Here is a 14,635-nt window from a genome sequence, read left to right on the forward strand (position 1 = left end):
CCCGGCACGGACACGCCCATCCCCCTCCCCGGCACGGACCCCCCCATCCTCCTCCCCGGCACGGACCCCATCCTCCTCCCCGGCACGGACCCCGTCCTCCTCCCCGGCACGGACCCCGTCCCCCCATCCTCCTCCCCGGCACGGACCCCCCATCCTTCTCCCCGGCACGGACCCCCCCATCCTCCTCCCCGGCACGGACCCCCCCATCCCCATCCCCGGCACGGACCCCCCATCCTCCTCCCCGGCACGGACCCCCCCATCCTCCTCCCCGACACAGACCCCCCCATCCCCCTCCCCGGCACGGACTCCATCCTCCTCCCCGGCACGGACCCCCCCATCCTCCTCCCTGGCACGGACCCCCCATCCTCCTCCCCGGCACGGACCCCCCCCCCATCCTCCTCCCCGGCACGGACCCCGTCCTCCTCCCCGGCACGGACCCTGTCCCCCCATCACCCCATCCCCCTCCTCGGCACGGACCCCCCCATCCTCCTCCCCGGCACGGACCCCATCCTCCTCACCGGCACGGACCCCGTCCCCCCACCCCCTCCCCGGCACGGGCCCCATCCTCTTCCCCGGCACGGACCCCCCCATCCCCCTCCCCGGCACGAGCCCCCCCATCCTCCTCCCCGGCACGGACCCCCACCATCCCCCTCCCCGGCACGGACCCCCCATCCCCCTCCCCGGCACGGACCCCCCCATCCCCCTCCCCGGCACGGACCCCATCCTCCTCCCCGGCACGGACCCCGTCCCCCCAACCCCCTCCCCGGCACGGACACCCCCATCCCCCTCCCCGGCACGGACCCCCCCCATCCTCCTCCCCGGCACGGACCCCATCCTCCTCCCCGGCACGGACCCCGTCCTCCTCCCCGGCACGGACCCTGTCCCCCCATCCTCCTCCCCGGCACGGACCCCCCATCCTTCTCCCCGGCACGGACCCCCCCATCCTCCTCCCCGGCACGGACCCCCCCATCCCCATCCCCGGCACGGACCCCATCCTCCTCCCCGGCACGGACCCCCCCATCCTCCTCCCTGGCACGGACCCCCCATCCTCCTCCCCGTCACGGACCCTCCCACTCCTCCCCGGCACGGACCCCCCCATACCCCTCCCCGGCACGGACCCCCCATCCTCCTCCCCGGCACTGACCCCCCCTCCCGGCACTCCCCCGGAGCCCAGCCCACTCTAACCACCCCACCCCCCCCCGCCGCACACACACACACACACACACACATCCCTACACACACCTCTCCCCACCCATTCAGACTGCGGCCACGCCATCGCCTGTCCAGCGGCCAACCCCCCAGGCCGTCACCCACCTCCACGCTGGTCAGCGTAAACCTTGACCACAGGTTGACGCCGATTAAAAGGAGGTTTGATTCACGTCGACGTGACCGGTCATCACGTCGACGGGACTTCGGCCCATCCGGACGGGAGAATATCGGCAGGCCCAAAATCGGCTGCCTTGCGCTCACCCGTGCCATTCTCCGACGTCTGCGGCGCCATTAACGCCCCGCCGACTTTTCTCCCTTCGGAGACTTCGGCGGGCGGTGGCGGCGGAATTCACGGCGGCCAACGGCCATTCTCCGACCCTCTGGGGGGTCGGAAAATGACGCCCCAGATGTTCCGTAGTGCATCATTCATACCAGCCAGTGTACAAAACATGACAGTAAGGACAGCAGATTTCCTTCTTTAAAGGACATTCGTGAACCAGCAAGGTTTTTACAACAATCAACATCATTAGACATTGATACATAGAAGATAGGAGCAGGAGGAGGCCTTTTGGCCCTTCGAGCCTGCTCAGCCATTCATCACGATCATGGCTGACCATCCAACTCAATAGCCTAATCCTGCTTTCTCCCCAAAACCTTTGATCCCGTTCTCCCCAAGTGTTATATCCAGCCGTCTCTTGAATATATTCAAATTACATTAGACATTAGACTTTTAATTCCAGATTTTTATTCAATTCAAATTTCACCATCTGCTGTGGAAGGATTTGAATCCAGGTCCCCAAACATTACCCTGGGTCTCTCATTACTAATCCAGTGACAATACCATCACCTCCCTCTAGTACAGCCATGTATAATATGTGGTCAATTATCTAGTAACCTACTAAGAAAAGCACTTGACTTTAGTCTGATAAAATTTGTGATTCCAGCCTGGGAAGTACAGCAAGCAATCTTATTGCAGGAATTTCTTCTGCACTTATATCAAAATTATTTTCTTTGTGATTTTAGCAGACGCATTTATCTTCAATGAATAAACGAGGATTTTGATTGTGCACTGAAGTTTTTGACAATAACACTGGCAATAACAGTAAATTTCAGACATGTACAATGGAACTTGTCACTTAAGACACTGCTAATGGGAGATGATTTCTCATGTGCAACTATAAATTACAAAGAAGGTTGCCTATTGTAACTGACCTGTAATTAAAAAGAGCATGCTGAATATGACCAACAACTAGAGCTGTCCAATTGTAATGAAAGGCCACACCCAGCTGTACATTAGCTGAAAATCAATTGACCAGAATTTACTGTCACTGATGAATGAATAACACTCGCTGTTTGTTAGACTTTCCTTTGGCCATTTAATTTCCATAAGATTTAGCAGCATAAGTTGCTGTGAGTGGGTTTACAGTGCATCCGGAACATCTGCAAATGAAGCTAGCAACTGTGTATGCCAATCAGATAGAAGGATTAGGAAATGAAAGGTTGAGTTGGAACCAGGATATGTTGTTAAAATAGTGATTGCAGTGCTAAATAATATACAGAAAATTAAAAAGAAGGAAGGAAAAGTCGGATTAAAAGAAGGATTCCACTTCTTCTGGTTCACAATTTTTGTGTGTTGGTGGGTTCTGGAAACCTAAAAAACAATCCATTTCCATGGAAGGTTTGTGACCACCAGGTTAAAAGTTTTCACGCCTTCACATGTGATTATTAGATGCTGTATTGTAATGTAGATGCATTTTTAATGTCATCTATCCAACAACTCCTGCAACCAAGCCGAGGCCAAATATAGGGCGGGATTCCCTCAGCCTGGGGCCGGGCCGGAGAATCCCCGCGACCGGCGCGAATCGCGCCACGCCACCCCAACGCCGGCAGGTGATTCTCCGTGGTTGGCGCGTCGCTGGTTGGGGGCCGTTCTACGCGGCTGGCCTGCCAATTCTCGGCCCCGGATGGGCCGAGTGGCCGTCGTAAAAACGCCAACCCGCCGGCGCCATCCACACCTGCTCTCAGCCGGCGGGAACTCGGTGTGGAAGGATCGGGGGGCGGCCTGTGGGAGGGGGAAGAGGGGTCTGGCCCTGGCGGGGGGGGCCTCTGTTGTGGCCTGGCCCGCGATCGGGGCCCACCGATCGGTGGGCCAGCCTCTCTGGCTGGGGGCCTCCTTTCTTCCGCGCTGGCTCCTGTAGCCCTGCGTCATGTTGTGTCGGGGCCGGCGCATTGAAGGAAGCCACTGCGCATGCGCGCGTTGGCGCCGGTGCCACTGCGCATACGTGGATCCCGCGGCACCCAGTTGACGCCGGGATCAGCAGGTGGAGTGGTGTGAACCGCTCCAGTGCCATGCTGGCCCCCACAGGGGCCAGAATTGCTGATCCTACAGCCGTGTTGACACCATCGAGAAACGCAACGGCGTTTCCGACAGCGTCAACACTCAGCCTCAGGATCACAGAATCCCGCCCTCAGTAATTTGCATTTCTTTGGACTCAACCAATGAAGGCGAGAGGGGGACTCTGATATTGAGCAGCCCAGGATCTCCATAAATCTTTTCCAAACTTACATTCTGGAGCGGACACTCTAGTTTCACTTCAGAGTGTTAATTGCAGAGGGTTAACACAACAGAGGAGTCAAAGTTAGCAGTGATAAACTCCTAATGTTTGAATGTGAGAATGTTTGCTATATGCTGTCTCCAATGGTGGGAGGGACCAATGTATCCCATTGGTTAGCCACCAACCCAGGTTGGGCAGCTCCCCCCAACTAGTAAGGTGTTGATCCACCCACTGCTTCAGTGGGTGCTTGGAGCTCAGAGTCTCTGCTTAACCAGTGGATAGAATCCATCGCACCAGGCAACTAAACAAAAACAAACAAAATGGCAACTCTTTGATCAAACTGGACCATGTGCACATGACTGACAGACAACTTGTAGCTGGTTGACAACATGTGCAAGACAGCTGTGATCAATGTGCAACTTGATTGGCTGAACATTGACATGGCTTCTTTAAAACACATCAGGCTCACCGAGAACAGATCACTGAGAGAAAAACAAAGGAGGATTTGAGACGAAACATGTGAGCAAGGCATAGGTTTTACTGTAAGCAACCCACTACTCTTGATGATAGAACACCCAAAAATGGTTCAGAACGCGAGTCCTCCATCCATCCGCAACTCACATATGGCCAGTTAACCTCATTAGCAGCTATACTTCAGTAGTGTGCTCCACTACAAAGTTGAAAAATCATAGCTTGATGCTGCTATCAGCAGAATCCCTCAGTTAGAACATCTTTAACTACTGGGGGATTTCAATGCAAGAGTGGGCTTGAACTACGAGGGATGGTCCCCCTGCTTCATGGACTGGATTCTCCCGGCCGGCGGGATGCTCCATTTACCAGCTGTCAGGGGGTTTTCTGATGGCTGCCCCACAACGGGAAACCCCGTTTTGTGTAACGGACCTTTCAAATCATGCCACAAGGAGTCCTGTGATATCGTGGGCCGGATTCTCCGATTCTGCGGCTATCCCTCCCTCGATGTCCGCTCTCCCCAACCCCCTGCCCACCACACATCTATGCACCCTCCCCCATGATGCTCCCACTGCCCAGATTTGTGGGGGGCGGGTGCTGGTGGGTTGAAGGTTATTTTACGAGGAAAGGTTGGACACGTTGGGCCCTTATCTACTGGAGAATAAAATGTGATCTTATTGAAGCATAAGATCCTAAAGAACTTAACAGGATGGATGCTGAATGTTTCCCCTTGTAGGAGAGACTAGAACAAGTGGACACAGTTCAAAAATTAGGGGCGGGATTCTCCCGTACCCGGCGGGGCGGGGGTCCCAGCAGAACGGAGTGGCATGAACCACTCCGGCGTCGGGCCGCCCCAAAGGTACTGAATCCTCCGCACCTTCAGGGGCTAGGCCCGCCCCAGAGTGGTTTATGAACCCAGCCTGCCGGCAGGATAGGGGCTTGGCGCCACGCCACCCGGTGCCGAAGCACCTCCGCCGGCCGCGTGATCGGCGCATGCGCGCGAGCACCAGCGCATGCTGGCGTCATCCCCACGCATGCGCGGGAGGGTTTGTCTCCGTATCGGCCATCACGGAGGACCACAGCGGCTGATGCGAAGAAATGAGTGCCCCCAAGTGCCCGACCGCGGGCCAAGCCACTGTGGGGGCACCGCCCGGGGCCAGATGCCCCGCGATCCCACAGGAACCCCAGAGCCCGCCCGCGCCGCCAGGTCCCGCCGGTAAGGGACCTACTCTGATTTACGCCGGCGGGACCGGCTACAGATGGGCGGGACTTCGGCCCATCGCGGGCCGGAGACTTCAGGCAGCCCCAGCTCCCATTGAGTTGCGCCGGACCCCGCCATTCTCCGAGGCGGGTGGCGCGACTCACGCCGGGCCGGTTTCGGGGGGGGCAGAATTGGGAGGACGGCGGGGGCGGGATTCACGCCGACCCCCGGTGATTCTCCCACCCGGCTGGGGGGTCGGAGAATCCTGCCCAAGGGGTCTCCCATTTAAGATGGAGGTGAGGAATCTTTTTTCTCTCAGAGGCTTGTGAATCTTTGGAACTCTCTTCCCCAGAGTGTAATGGAGGCAATGTCAATAAACAGTGAATGATGGAGCAGGCTCAACAGTCTGTGTGATCTACCCCTGCTATTATTTCTTATGTTCTTGTGAATCTGTCAGCATTGAGAAGGAAAAGGGTCTGATTTACATTGGGAAAGTAGGCCTTGAGTCTGTCAACACTGGCTAATTTGTTTTGATATGTCTTTGAAAACGGTGCATGAATTGTTTTTTGATTTGATTTTTGACAAAATATCAACATACATTTTCTCAGAGATTCACCCAATCAGTCACTGTAAGTTGGACATAAGGCAGGTGGAAATGCCGCTTTACAGTTTATCAGCCGGGCCCTGTTGATTCTTCACCAAAGTTACAGAACCCCCAGTAACTGTTTTCCTTCGATAAATATTAAATTGCATAGGTTAGCATACAGATTCTGCTCTGGCGACTCTACCTTTCTAATAGGACACGTTATTTAGCCAGCATGAATAGTACAAATATTTTCTGGATAAAACATAAGGATGATATGTTACCAGGTTAAAGTGCAGAAACAAATCATTTTATGCAAGTTTTGGTATTTTCCCACTTCACAGCAAATGTTAAGTAGCAGCTGTATGAATAGATCTTTTCAGAAGGTGATTAGAAATAAACAACAGGTTAGAGTCTGTTTCTTCTGTGTGCCCATCTTCTTCCCTCCATCCCTGTCCTCATCCAACTTCCCCCATACATCATGCTGTCTATCCATTCTCCCCTTCATCCTTTCAACTTGCCCCAACCTGCCCTACACATTGCCTCCTCCTTTCTTGCCGTCATCTAGTTTTCTCCTCACTCACCCACTAATCCTGCTTCACTTGGATACTTAATTTGCTCTTGGCTCCTGTGTGCAACTGGGAATGAACAAGTGTATTTGAGGGTAATTTTACAGCTGGGATTTGGTTGCTTAGTCAGACTTGAATTGAAATAAAACCTGAAGATACGGACTGTTGGTAATTGGAAATATTTCAGATGTCATACTGCATCAAAACTGACTTTCATCAGTCCCCTGGATTCAAACGATTTGAAGGAAAGATTCCAACGTAAGTATTAGTTTGTCTTTCTCCATGGCAGCTCATTATCTTTGTTTACTTATTGCTGTCTCTGCAGGCTTATGTTTAACTGTACCTCTTCTTTAACTCTGATTTATTACGATGTTTTGTTTTTGCTCATTTGTCCAATTAGAATGAAAGGTCCAAGTAGTAGGGCTTATCTAGTCTATTTGACTTAATTATATATCCTTCATGATGTTTTTTGCTAATGCTACAAGATTCTTTACATTATAACCTATATGCCAATTTCATACATTTCAATTAGCTAAGTAATAAAATCTTGGTTGTTTATTTATAAATTACCCAATGTACAATTAGAAAATAGATGGAGACAAAAAATGCCTTTGTTTGCCTTATACACTAAGCAAAGAGGCTTTTTGGGACTTCTCAACCCAATCTCCTTGGAAGATTGGTTCTAAGTAGGTGGAGAATGTTTCTTGCCTTCATAATTATCCTAAGGACCTTTATATTGAGTATATTTTGTAGTGGGTGGAGAAGCAATGGTGCTTGCCACAACATGAAAGCAAGTTGCCCACAAAGACCTTGAGTGGGATTCTCAGTTGCCCGACGTCGATATCGTAATCGGTGATCAGGCGGAGAATCCATTCTGACACCCAAATCGGGGCCGGCGCTGGTTTGACGCCTGGCAGCCATGCTCCACCCCCTCAGAAGTGGCGTAATCGCGTCACGTGCCGCACGCCATTGCAACATCATTGGCACGTCATCGGCAGGCCCTTCCATGATTCTCCGCCCCCAATGGGCCGAGTTCCTGACGAGTGGTCTGAGCAGCCGGGAATCCAGCGTGTCGGCCGCGGACTGTGTTCAGCCACCATACCCAGCGGGATCTGGCCGGGGGGGGGGGGGGGGGAGGAGGACTGGGGGGACTGGTGGGGGGGTGGCCAGGGGATGGACTGTGGGGGCGCTGATGGCGGGTTGGGTCCGTGCACAGCCGGCGCCATGTTGCACAGCATGACTGCTGCAAGTCGTCGCCGTGTGCATGCGCAGCCATGGACCTGGCCATTCTCAGCCGCTGGAATGGAGAATTCAGCCCCTTTTATTTTTTTTTTAAATTTAGAGTACTCAATTATTTTATTTTTTCCAATTAAGGGCCAATTTAGTGTGGCCAATCCACCTAACCTACACAACTTGGGTTGTGTGGGTGAAACCCACGCAGACACGGGGAGAATGTGCAAACTTGACACGGATATTGACCCAGAGCCGGGATTGAAACTGGGTCCTCAGTGCTGTGGGGCAGCAGTGCTATCCACTGTGCCACGTATCACCATTCAGCCCCTTTCTGATGTTATTTTCAATCTGGTGCCAAATAAAGGAAACCTTCAGTCCTCCGGCACTGGTGACATCACCAAACAGGATCAGGAGCCGATCCCATCGAAGAATCTTGACAGATAGCAAACTTTCAATTACAGTTTAGATAAATTACTGGGATTGTTATTTTATTTTTTAATGTGTTTTTTTTCAGAATGGCGAAATTTGTCATTCCATAAAATATAGGGTGGAATTCTCTAGTCTTGTCTGTGGTGGGACCCATTGCGAGCGAGAATGGAAAATTTGGCATTCCAACACAAACTCCATTCACTCTCAGCGGCACCGGAACATTCCAGCCAGGATTGAGGACGGATGCATTTTCTGTCATGGGACTGGTTTAGCACAGTGGGCGAAACATATGGCTTGCAATGCAGAACAAGGCCAGCAGCGCGAGTTCAATTCCCGTACCGGCCTCCCCGAATAGGCGCCGGAATGTGGCGACTAGGGGCTTTTCACAGTAACTTCTTGGAAGCCTACTTGTGACAGTAAGTGATTATTATTATGAAATTAATTGATTAAGGCCGGAAAGATTTTTTACAGTGGTAACTATGAACAGACTACACCATGAAAAATCCAGTTACACCTCTTTCAACAAGGCGTAATTTTCTGCAGGGTTTTTACAGTGATATTAATGGAGTAAAAGTCCATCCTCTGATCAATTCAATGATTTTTACTTGATTATAGTCAGGGGGGACTTTAACAATTCATCCTTCGAGAAGTGTGGAACCACCACAGCAAATTCTAGATTTTCATGTTTAATTGCACATGTACGGACTCTAGAACTTCCTGTCAAATTCAGAGTAGTAATTCTGGTCATTTTGCTGTTATTACTACCTGTCATGTGAGAGAACCTTAAGACATGGATGTTTAAGCAATGTACCTTTAAGAAAACAGTGATGTCATAGAGTCGGTGGAGCTCAGCTCAGGTCAGCCATTTTGCAGTTTAGTTTGGTTTTGCAGTTTAAAAAGTGCCTGGCTGGTTTTGCTGAGAGCAGTAAAAAATGCCTCGCTGGTTTTGCTGAGAGCAGTTTAAAAGTAGAAAGCCAGTTTGAGACAGCAGCTTGAGAAGTTCTGGTTTGCTGTGATCTGTTTAGAAGGGAGAAAGCCAGGTTTGAGAAAGCAGCGTGGGTGTGTCTGTGGGTTTCCAGAGAGCAGCATGAAGAAAGCAAGGTGCTGGAGCTGAAGTCACCCAAGCTAATATATCTCTGCCGTTCTACAGAAATAATATATATCCTTTAACCTGATGTGATACTGTTTAAAGGTGTTAAGTCTCTTGGAAGTTTGAAGGAACATTTTAAGGAATTATTTACTGTTGCAATATTTTCTGAGTTATCTTTGAAGTAAGGGGTGTTAAGAGATCCAATGTTTATTTAAGATGTTAAATTGAGTTCATGGAATAAACATTGTTTTGTGTTTAAAAACCCACGTGTCCATAATTGTAATCCCACACCTAGGGAAAAAGCCGTGTGCTAGGAAAAACAACAAATCCATTAAAGGGAGAGGTTGGTTGAACTCCATGATACATTTTGGGGTTCTGAAAATGCCTCGCCCATAACATACCACAAATCCAGATGCATATTGCTGAATTTCTCCATGATTTATGCCAAATGGCTGGAAATGTTACTCCTGGCATGTGACTTTAAACAACATTTGTTAATTTATAACATAGGCTAAAGATCCAATCTAGTGGACACCCTTTAGGGTAGTTTGTTCAATTGTGGCTGCAAAATTTTGCAAAAACCTTCAGCTATGTGTTTAAGCAAAAGCATCTCCTGTGCTTTATTTACTCATTGTCCTTCCGAAATCATAAACTAATTTCTTTGAATATTTTTTAGCATTACATATGAATAGCTGTATTGGGACATAATAATGGTGACACAAATTAATTTACTTATCAAAGCTCAACAGTGTTACAGCATTGCGGTATTGAAATTGTATTCAAAGTTCTAGAGGTTTCTGTATTAAATTTATGTTATTGCAAGTAAATTAAATTTGACGACAAACAAAGATAAAATAAAATGCAAAAATTATTCTTGATAAATATATTGGATAAATATATTTTCAACAAAACTGAACAACTTATTTGAATACTTTGCATCATAGTGATTAATTAGAATACTCACTGTTAAGATTGCAAACATGCACTGAGACACATTAAATGCATGCCGCCAGTTGTGGTAGAGAACCATCCTATAGTTCTTCCGGACAGTCAGCAACCATCTGCACAAAGTCTGCAAGACACAGCTTGTAAATACAGTGTATGGAATAATAAATTGCATTTATATAGCAGCTTTTAAAAAATAAATTTAGAGTACCCAATTATTTCTTTTCCAATTAAGGGGCAATTTAACATGGCCAACTCAGCTACCCTGCACATCTTTGGGTTGTGGGGGCAGAACCCACGCAGACACGGGGAGAATGTGCAAACTCCACACGGACAGTGACCCAGGGCCGGGATCAAACCTGGGACCTCGGCGCCGTGAGGCGGCAATGGTAACCACTGCGCCGCCGTGCTGCCCTCATTTAGCAGCTTTAATGGAAAAAAATATTCAAGGCTCTTCACAGAGGAGCAGTGGATTATAGGCACTCGTGGCAGGATTTAATCAATTTCATGTACGGACTCTAGAATTTCCTGTCAAATTCAGAATAGTAATCCTGATCATTTTACTGTCATTACTACCACAAAATACAGATGCACATTGCTGAATTTCGCCATGTTTTATTAGGAAAGATGGCTGAACATACGGTCAAAATGTTACGCTTTGAGGATGCTTTTAGAGACATGGTAAGTGAGGAGAAAGGCCCAAATGGGACCTGCTAATGATGGCCACTCCACCCCAATTCAATTTTGATGGTGGGATATAAACAGCCAGGTGAAGGGACTTCAATAAGAGAGGAAGGAGTTACTGCCCATTTGTCAGGACAACTGACCCAAATATCAATAAACTCATCCAGGATTACGTCCCACAAATTGTACAATACACGGAAATTACATTTTATAAATTACTCTACTTGTATTTAGATGAATTACCTCATAATCAATTTTGAATTTCTGCACCATTCCAAGTTCCATGAACATTCTGAGAGCTGCAGTGATCATAGCATCCTTGTCAAGAGAGAAGTCATTGAAATGGAATTCATCAATACTGAGTTCAGTAACAAGTGGGAGGTTTGCTGTCTGCAAATGGAAATAATTCTCAGGCTGTTAATAATTCAGAATCGAGGTTTCGCTTTAACTTTTCACCTGCTCTTCACAACAAAATAATGCATTGAGACAGAGCGAGAACATAGAGTGAGAGAGAATATCTTTAATAACTCCAAAAAGTGCAAGATCCAGCTACAACTGCAACTTGGGGAGATGTTTTAAAAGCAGTCTTTAGTGATGGTGGTGCATCAAATTACAAGTCACAGACCTTTTCAAAGAAATTATGCTTTGCGGTTCACCCACTATTCTACTAAGTGAAATCTTAGCCCATTTCATCTTTTGTTTGCCAGTACAGAACTTGAATAATGCTGAAAAGAGAGGCATGTTGCCGAAGTTTTTTGTCTGGCACTCATCGGACAAATGCAAGAATGCCGAATTTCAAATGATCACAACAATTTATACTACAGGATTGATCGACAAATAGACACTGATGGCCAAGGCATTGCCATGGAAAAAGCCACGGAAAACTTTTGGCTCCCAAACCCCTGGGTAATTCAATAAAAAGCAAAGTTTGAACATATTATTTTTGTTTGTTGAGAACAGGTCCTTGGGGATGAATATGGGCGGGATTATCCGACCCTCTGCACCGAAATTGCGCTCGGCGCGGGGGCGGAGAATTACCCAAAATAGGCCCCCACGCGAGCGCGCGATTCTCTGGCGACCGGGGAATCACTGCCATTTGCGCATGCGCAATCGACGCGGCGTTGGTCGGGGGTCGATGGAAAAGGCACCCCCCGGCGAGTCTCTGCGCTCGACGGGCCGAGTGCCCGCTGTGTCCCGCCGGCGTGATTCCAATGTGGTTCCACCCTGTGGGAATCCAGAGTCGCGGCTGATGTGGGCGTTATGGTTGGGGGGCATGGGGATCGGGGGGGGGGGACTCGACGATGGGCAGGCCCATGATTGGGAGTCATCGATCAGCAGGCCATCATGATCCGGGAGTGACCTATCATCCTCCGCGCGGGCCCGCTGTGTGGCTCCGCCATGTCGGCGGCGCCCGTGCCGAGGCGGGCCACCGCGTGCATGAGCAGAGCCGCTTGCAGCCGCCATGTGCATGCGCGGCCGCGCGATCTGTCCAGCAGTGCTCCGCCGGCAGCCAGAGCTGCGGGATGCACGCCAGAGGCCTGCTAGCCCCCTGGAGAATGGGGAATCACCCCGGATCTTCGAGGAAAAAGTTCGGAGTGGTTCTCGCCTGTTATCCGGTGGGCGTGGGGATTTTGTCCCCCAAAGGGAGAATCCCACCCTATATGTTGTTTCTAGCAAGTATAAATGAGCCATGTTATGAGCTTGGCGGATTATTGTAAATTGGTTGTTAGTGTAGCTATTAGCACACTCAGAATTGTCCAGCAAGTGATGCCTAATTGTGGAATCACAATAGATTCCACAATGTTTTAGATTTTCTTACCTACAAGTTTGCTGATGACACGACCGTAGTGAGTCAGATCTCAAACAATGATGAATCAAAGCACAGGAGGGATATAGAGAACATAGTGGCGTGGTGTAACAACAATCTTTTCCTCAATGTCAGCAAAACTAAGGAGCTGGTCATTGACTTCAGGAAGCTAAGTATTGTCTGCATCAATGGTGCCGAGGTGGAGATGGTTGACAGCTTCAAATTCCTAGGTGTGCACATCACCAACAGTCTGCCGGTCCACCCACATTGATGTTACAATCAGGAAAACACAAAAGCGCCTTTACTTCCTCAGGAAACTAAGGAAATTCGGTATGTCCACATTAACTCTTACCAATGTTTACAGATGCACCATAGTAAGCATCCTATCTGGCTGCATCACAGCCTGGTATGGCAATTGCTTGGCCCAAGACTGTAAGAAACTACAGAGGGTCGTGAACACAGTCCAATCCATCACTTAAACCCACCTCCCATTCACTAACTCTGTCCACACCTCCTGCTGCCTTGGGAACGGGCAGCATAATCAACGACCCCTCCCACCCGGGTTATTCTCTCTTCCAACCTCTTCCATCAGACAGGAGATATAAAAGTTTGAGAACTTGCTCTAACAGATTCAAAAACAGCTTCTTCCCCGCTGTTACCAGACTCCTGAATGATCCTCTTATGGACGAATTGATCTCTGATGATTAGCACTACACAACGTATGTTTCACCCGATGTCTATGTCTAAATATTTACATTGTGTATTTATCGTATGTCCTGTGTAATCTCTTATAAAGCCCACTTAACAGGACTGCGAACGGAACGGCAGTGACTGATGGGGACGATATTGGAAACTGATACTGCTATTTGGAAGACCCTACTCTTGAGTTGCTGGTAATTAGGAAGCAGCTGTAAATGCGGTTTGACTTGGTGTCCAGAGGAAAGGCGGTGGGACAGCTATGGCACTTGACGGGGATGGTTTAAGGGCATGGGGGAAAGCCGGCCACCTCTTGGGTCACCAGCTGAGGCAGCAGACGGGTTCCCGGGAGATCATACAGATCAGGGACGCCGGCGGCAGCTTGGTTTCTGCTTCGAGGGGGGGTTAATGTGACATTTTAATCTTTCAATAAGGATCTTTATAGGTCAGAGCCCCTGAGGAATGGGTTGGGCATGATGGAGTTTTTGGATGGGTTGCCCTTCCCGGTGATGGAGGATTTGGAGGCTCTGAGGAAGTGCTGAAGGGCATTGGGTTGATGCAAACAGGTAAGGCCCCTGGCCCTGATGGCTTTCCCGTTGAGTTTTATAAGAAGTTTATGAACCAGTTGGTGCCATTCATAGTGGATATGTTCAATGATTCTTTGACTCGGGGATCGTTGCCCGATACATTTTCGCAGGCCTCTAACTCCCTTGTTTTGAAAAAGGATAAGGATCCCATGGAATGTGGTTCATATAGACCCATCTCTCTTTTGAACATGGATGCCAAGATATTGGCTAAGGTGCTGTCTTGTGGCCCGGTAGTAATGGCAGAGGCACAGGCAGCCTTTGTGAAGGGGCGGCAGCTATCGGCTAATATATGGCTGAATGTGCTCCTCTCCCCTTTCCAAGCCCCCGAACCAGAGGTGATTATATCTATGGATGCTGAGAAAGCATTCGACAGGGTGCAGTGGAGCGACATTTTTGAGGTGCTTGGCAAATTCAAATTTGGGTAGCAGTTTATCACATGATTTCTCAAGCCCCTATGGCCAGTGTACGCGCTATTGCGTTGCGTTCAGGGTAGTCTCAACTGAATAGGGGGACAAAGCACGGATGCCCATTGTTGCCGTCCTGTTCGTACTAGCGATTGAATCTTTAGCTATAGGAATG

At 49.4% G+C, this 14,635-nt stretch overlaps 1 protein-coding gene across 2 annotated transcripts in view; it reads right to left on the minus strand.

Annotated features, from left to right (window-relative positions):
* Positions 1 to 14,635, minus strand: part of pde11a (phosphodiesterase 11a) — a 706,589-nt gene that overhangs the window by 225,420 nt on the left and 466,534 nt on the right. For both annotated transcript variants that reach the window (XM_072477086.1, XM_072477077.1), the window contains 2 exons: positions 11,210 to 11,356; positions 10,302 to 10,409 (listed from right to left, as the gene is read on the minus strand). In XM_072477086.1, the coding sequence (XP_072333187.1) occupies positions 10,302 to 10,409; positions 11,210 to 11,356 (255 nt within the window). The remainder of the gene's footprint in view (positions 1 to 10,301; positions 10,410 to 11,209; positions 11,357 to 14,635) is intronic.

This window comes from Scyliorhinus torazame, chromosome 2, assembly GCF_047496885.1.
Source record: "Scyliorhinus torazame isolate Kashiwa2021f chromosome 2, sScyTor2.1, whole genome shotgun sequence".
Taxonomy (NCBI): Eukaryota; Metazoa; Chordata; class Chondrichthyes; order Carcharhiniformes; family Scyliorhinidae; genus Scyliorhinus; species Scyliorhinus torazame.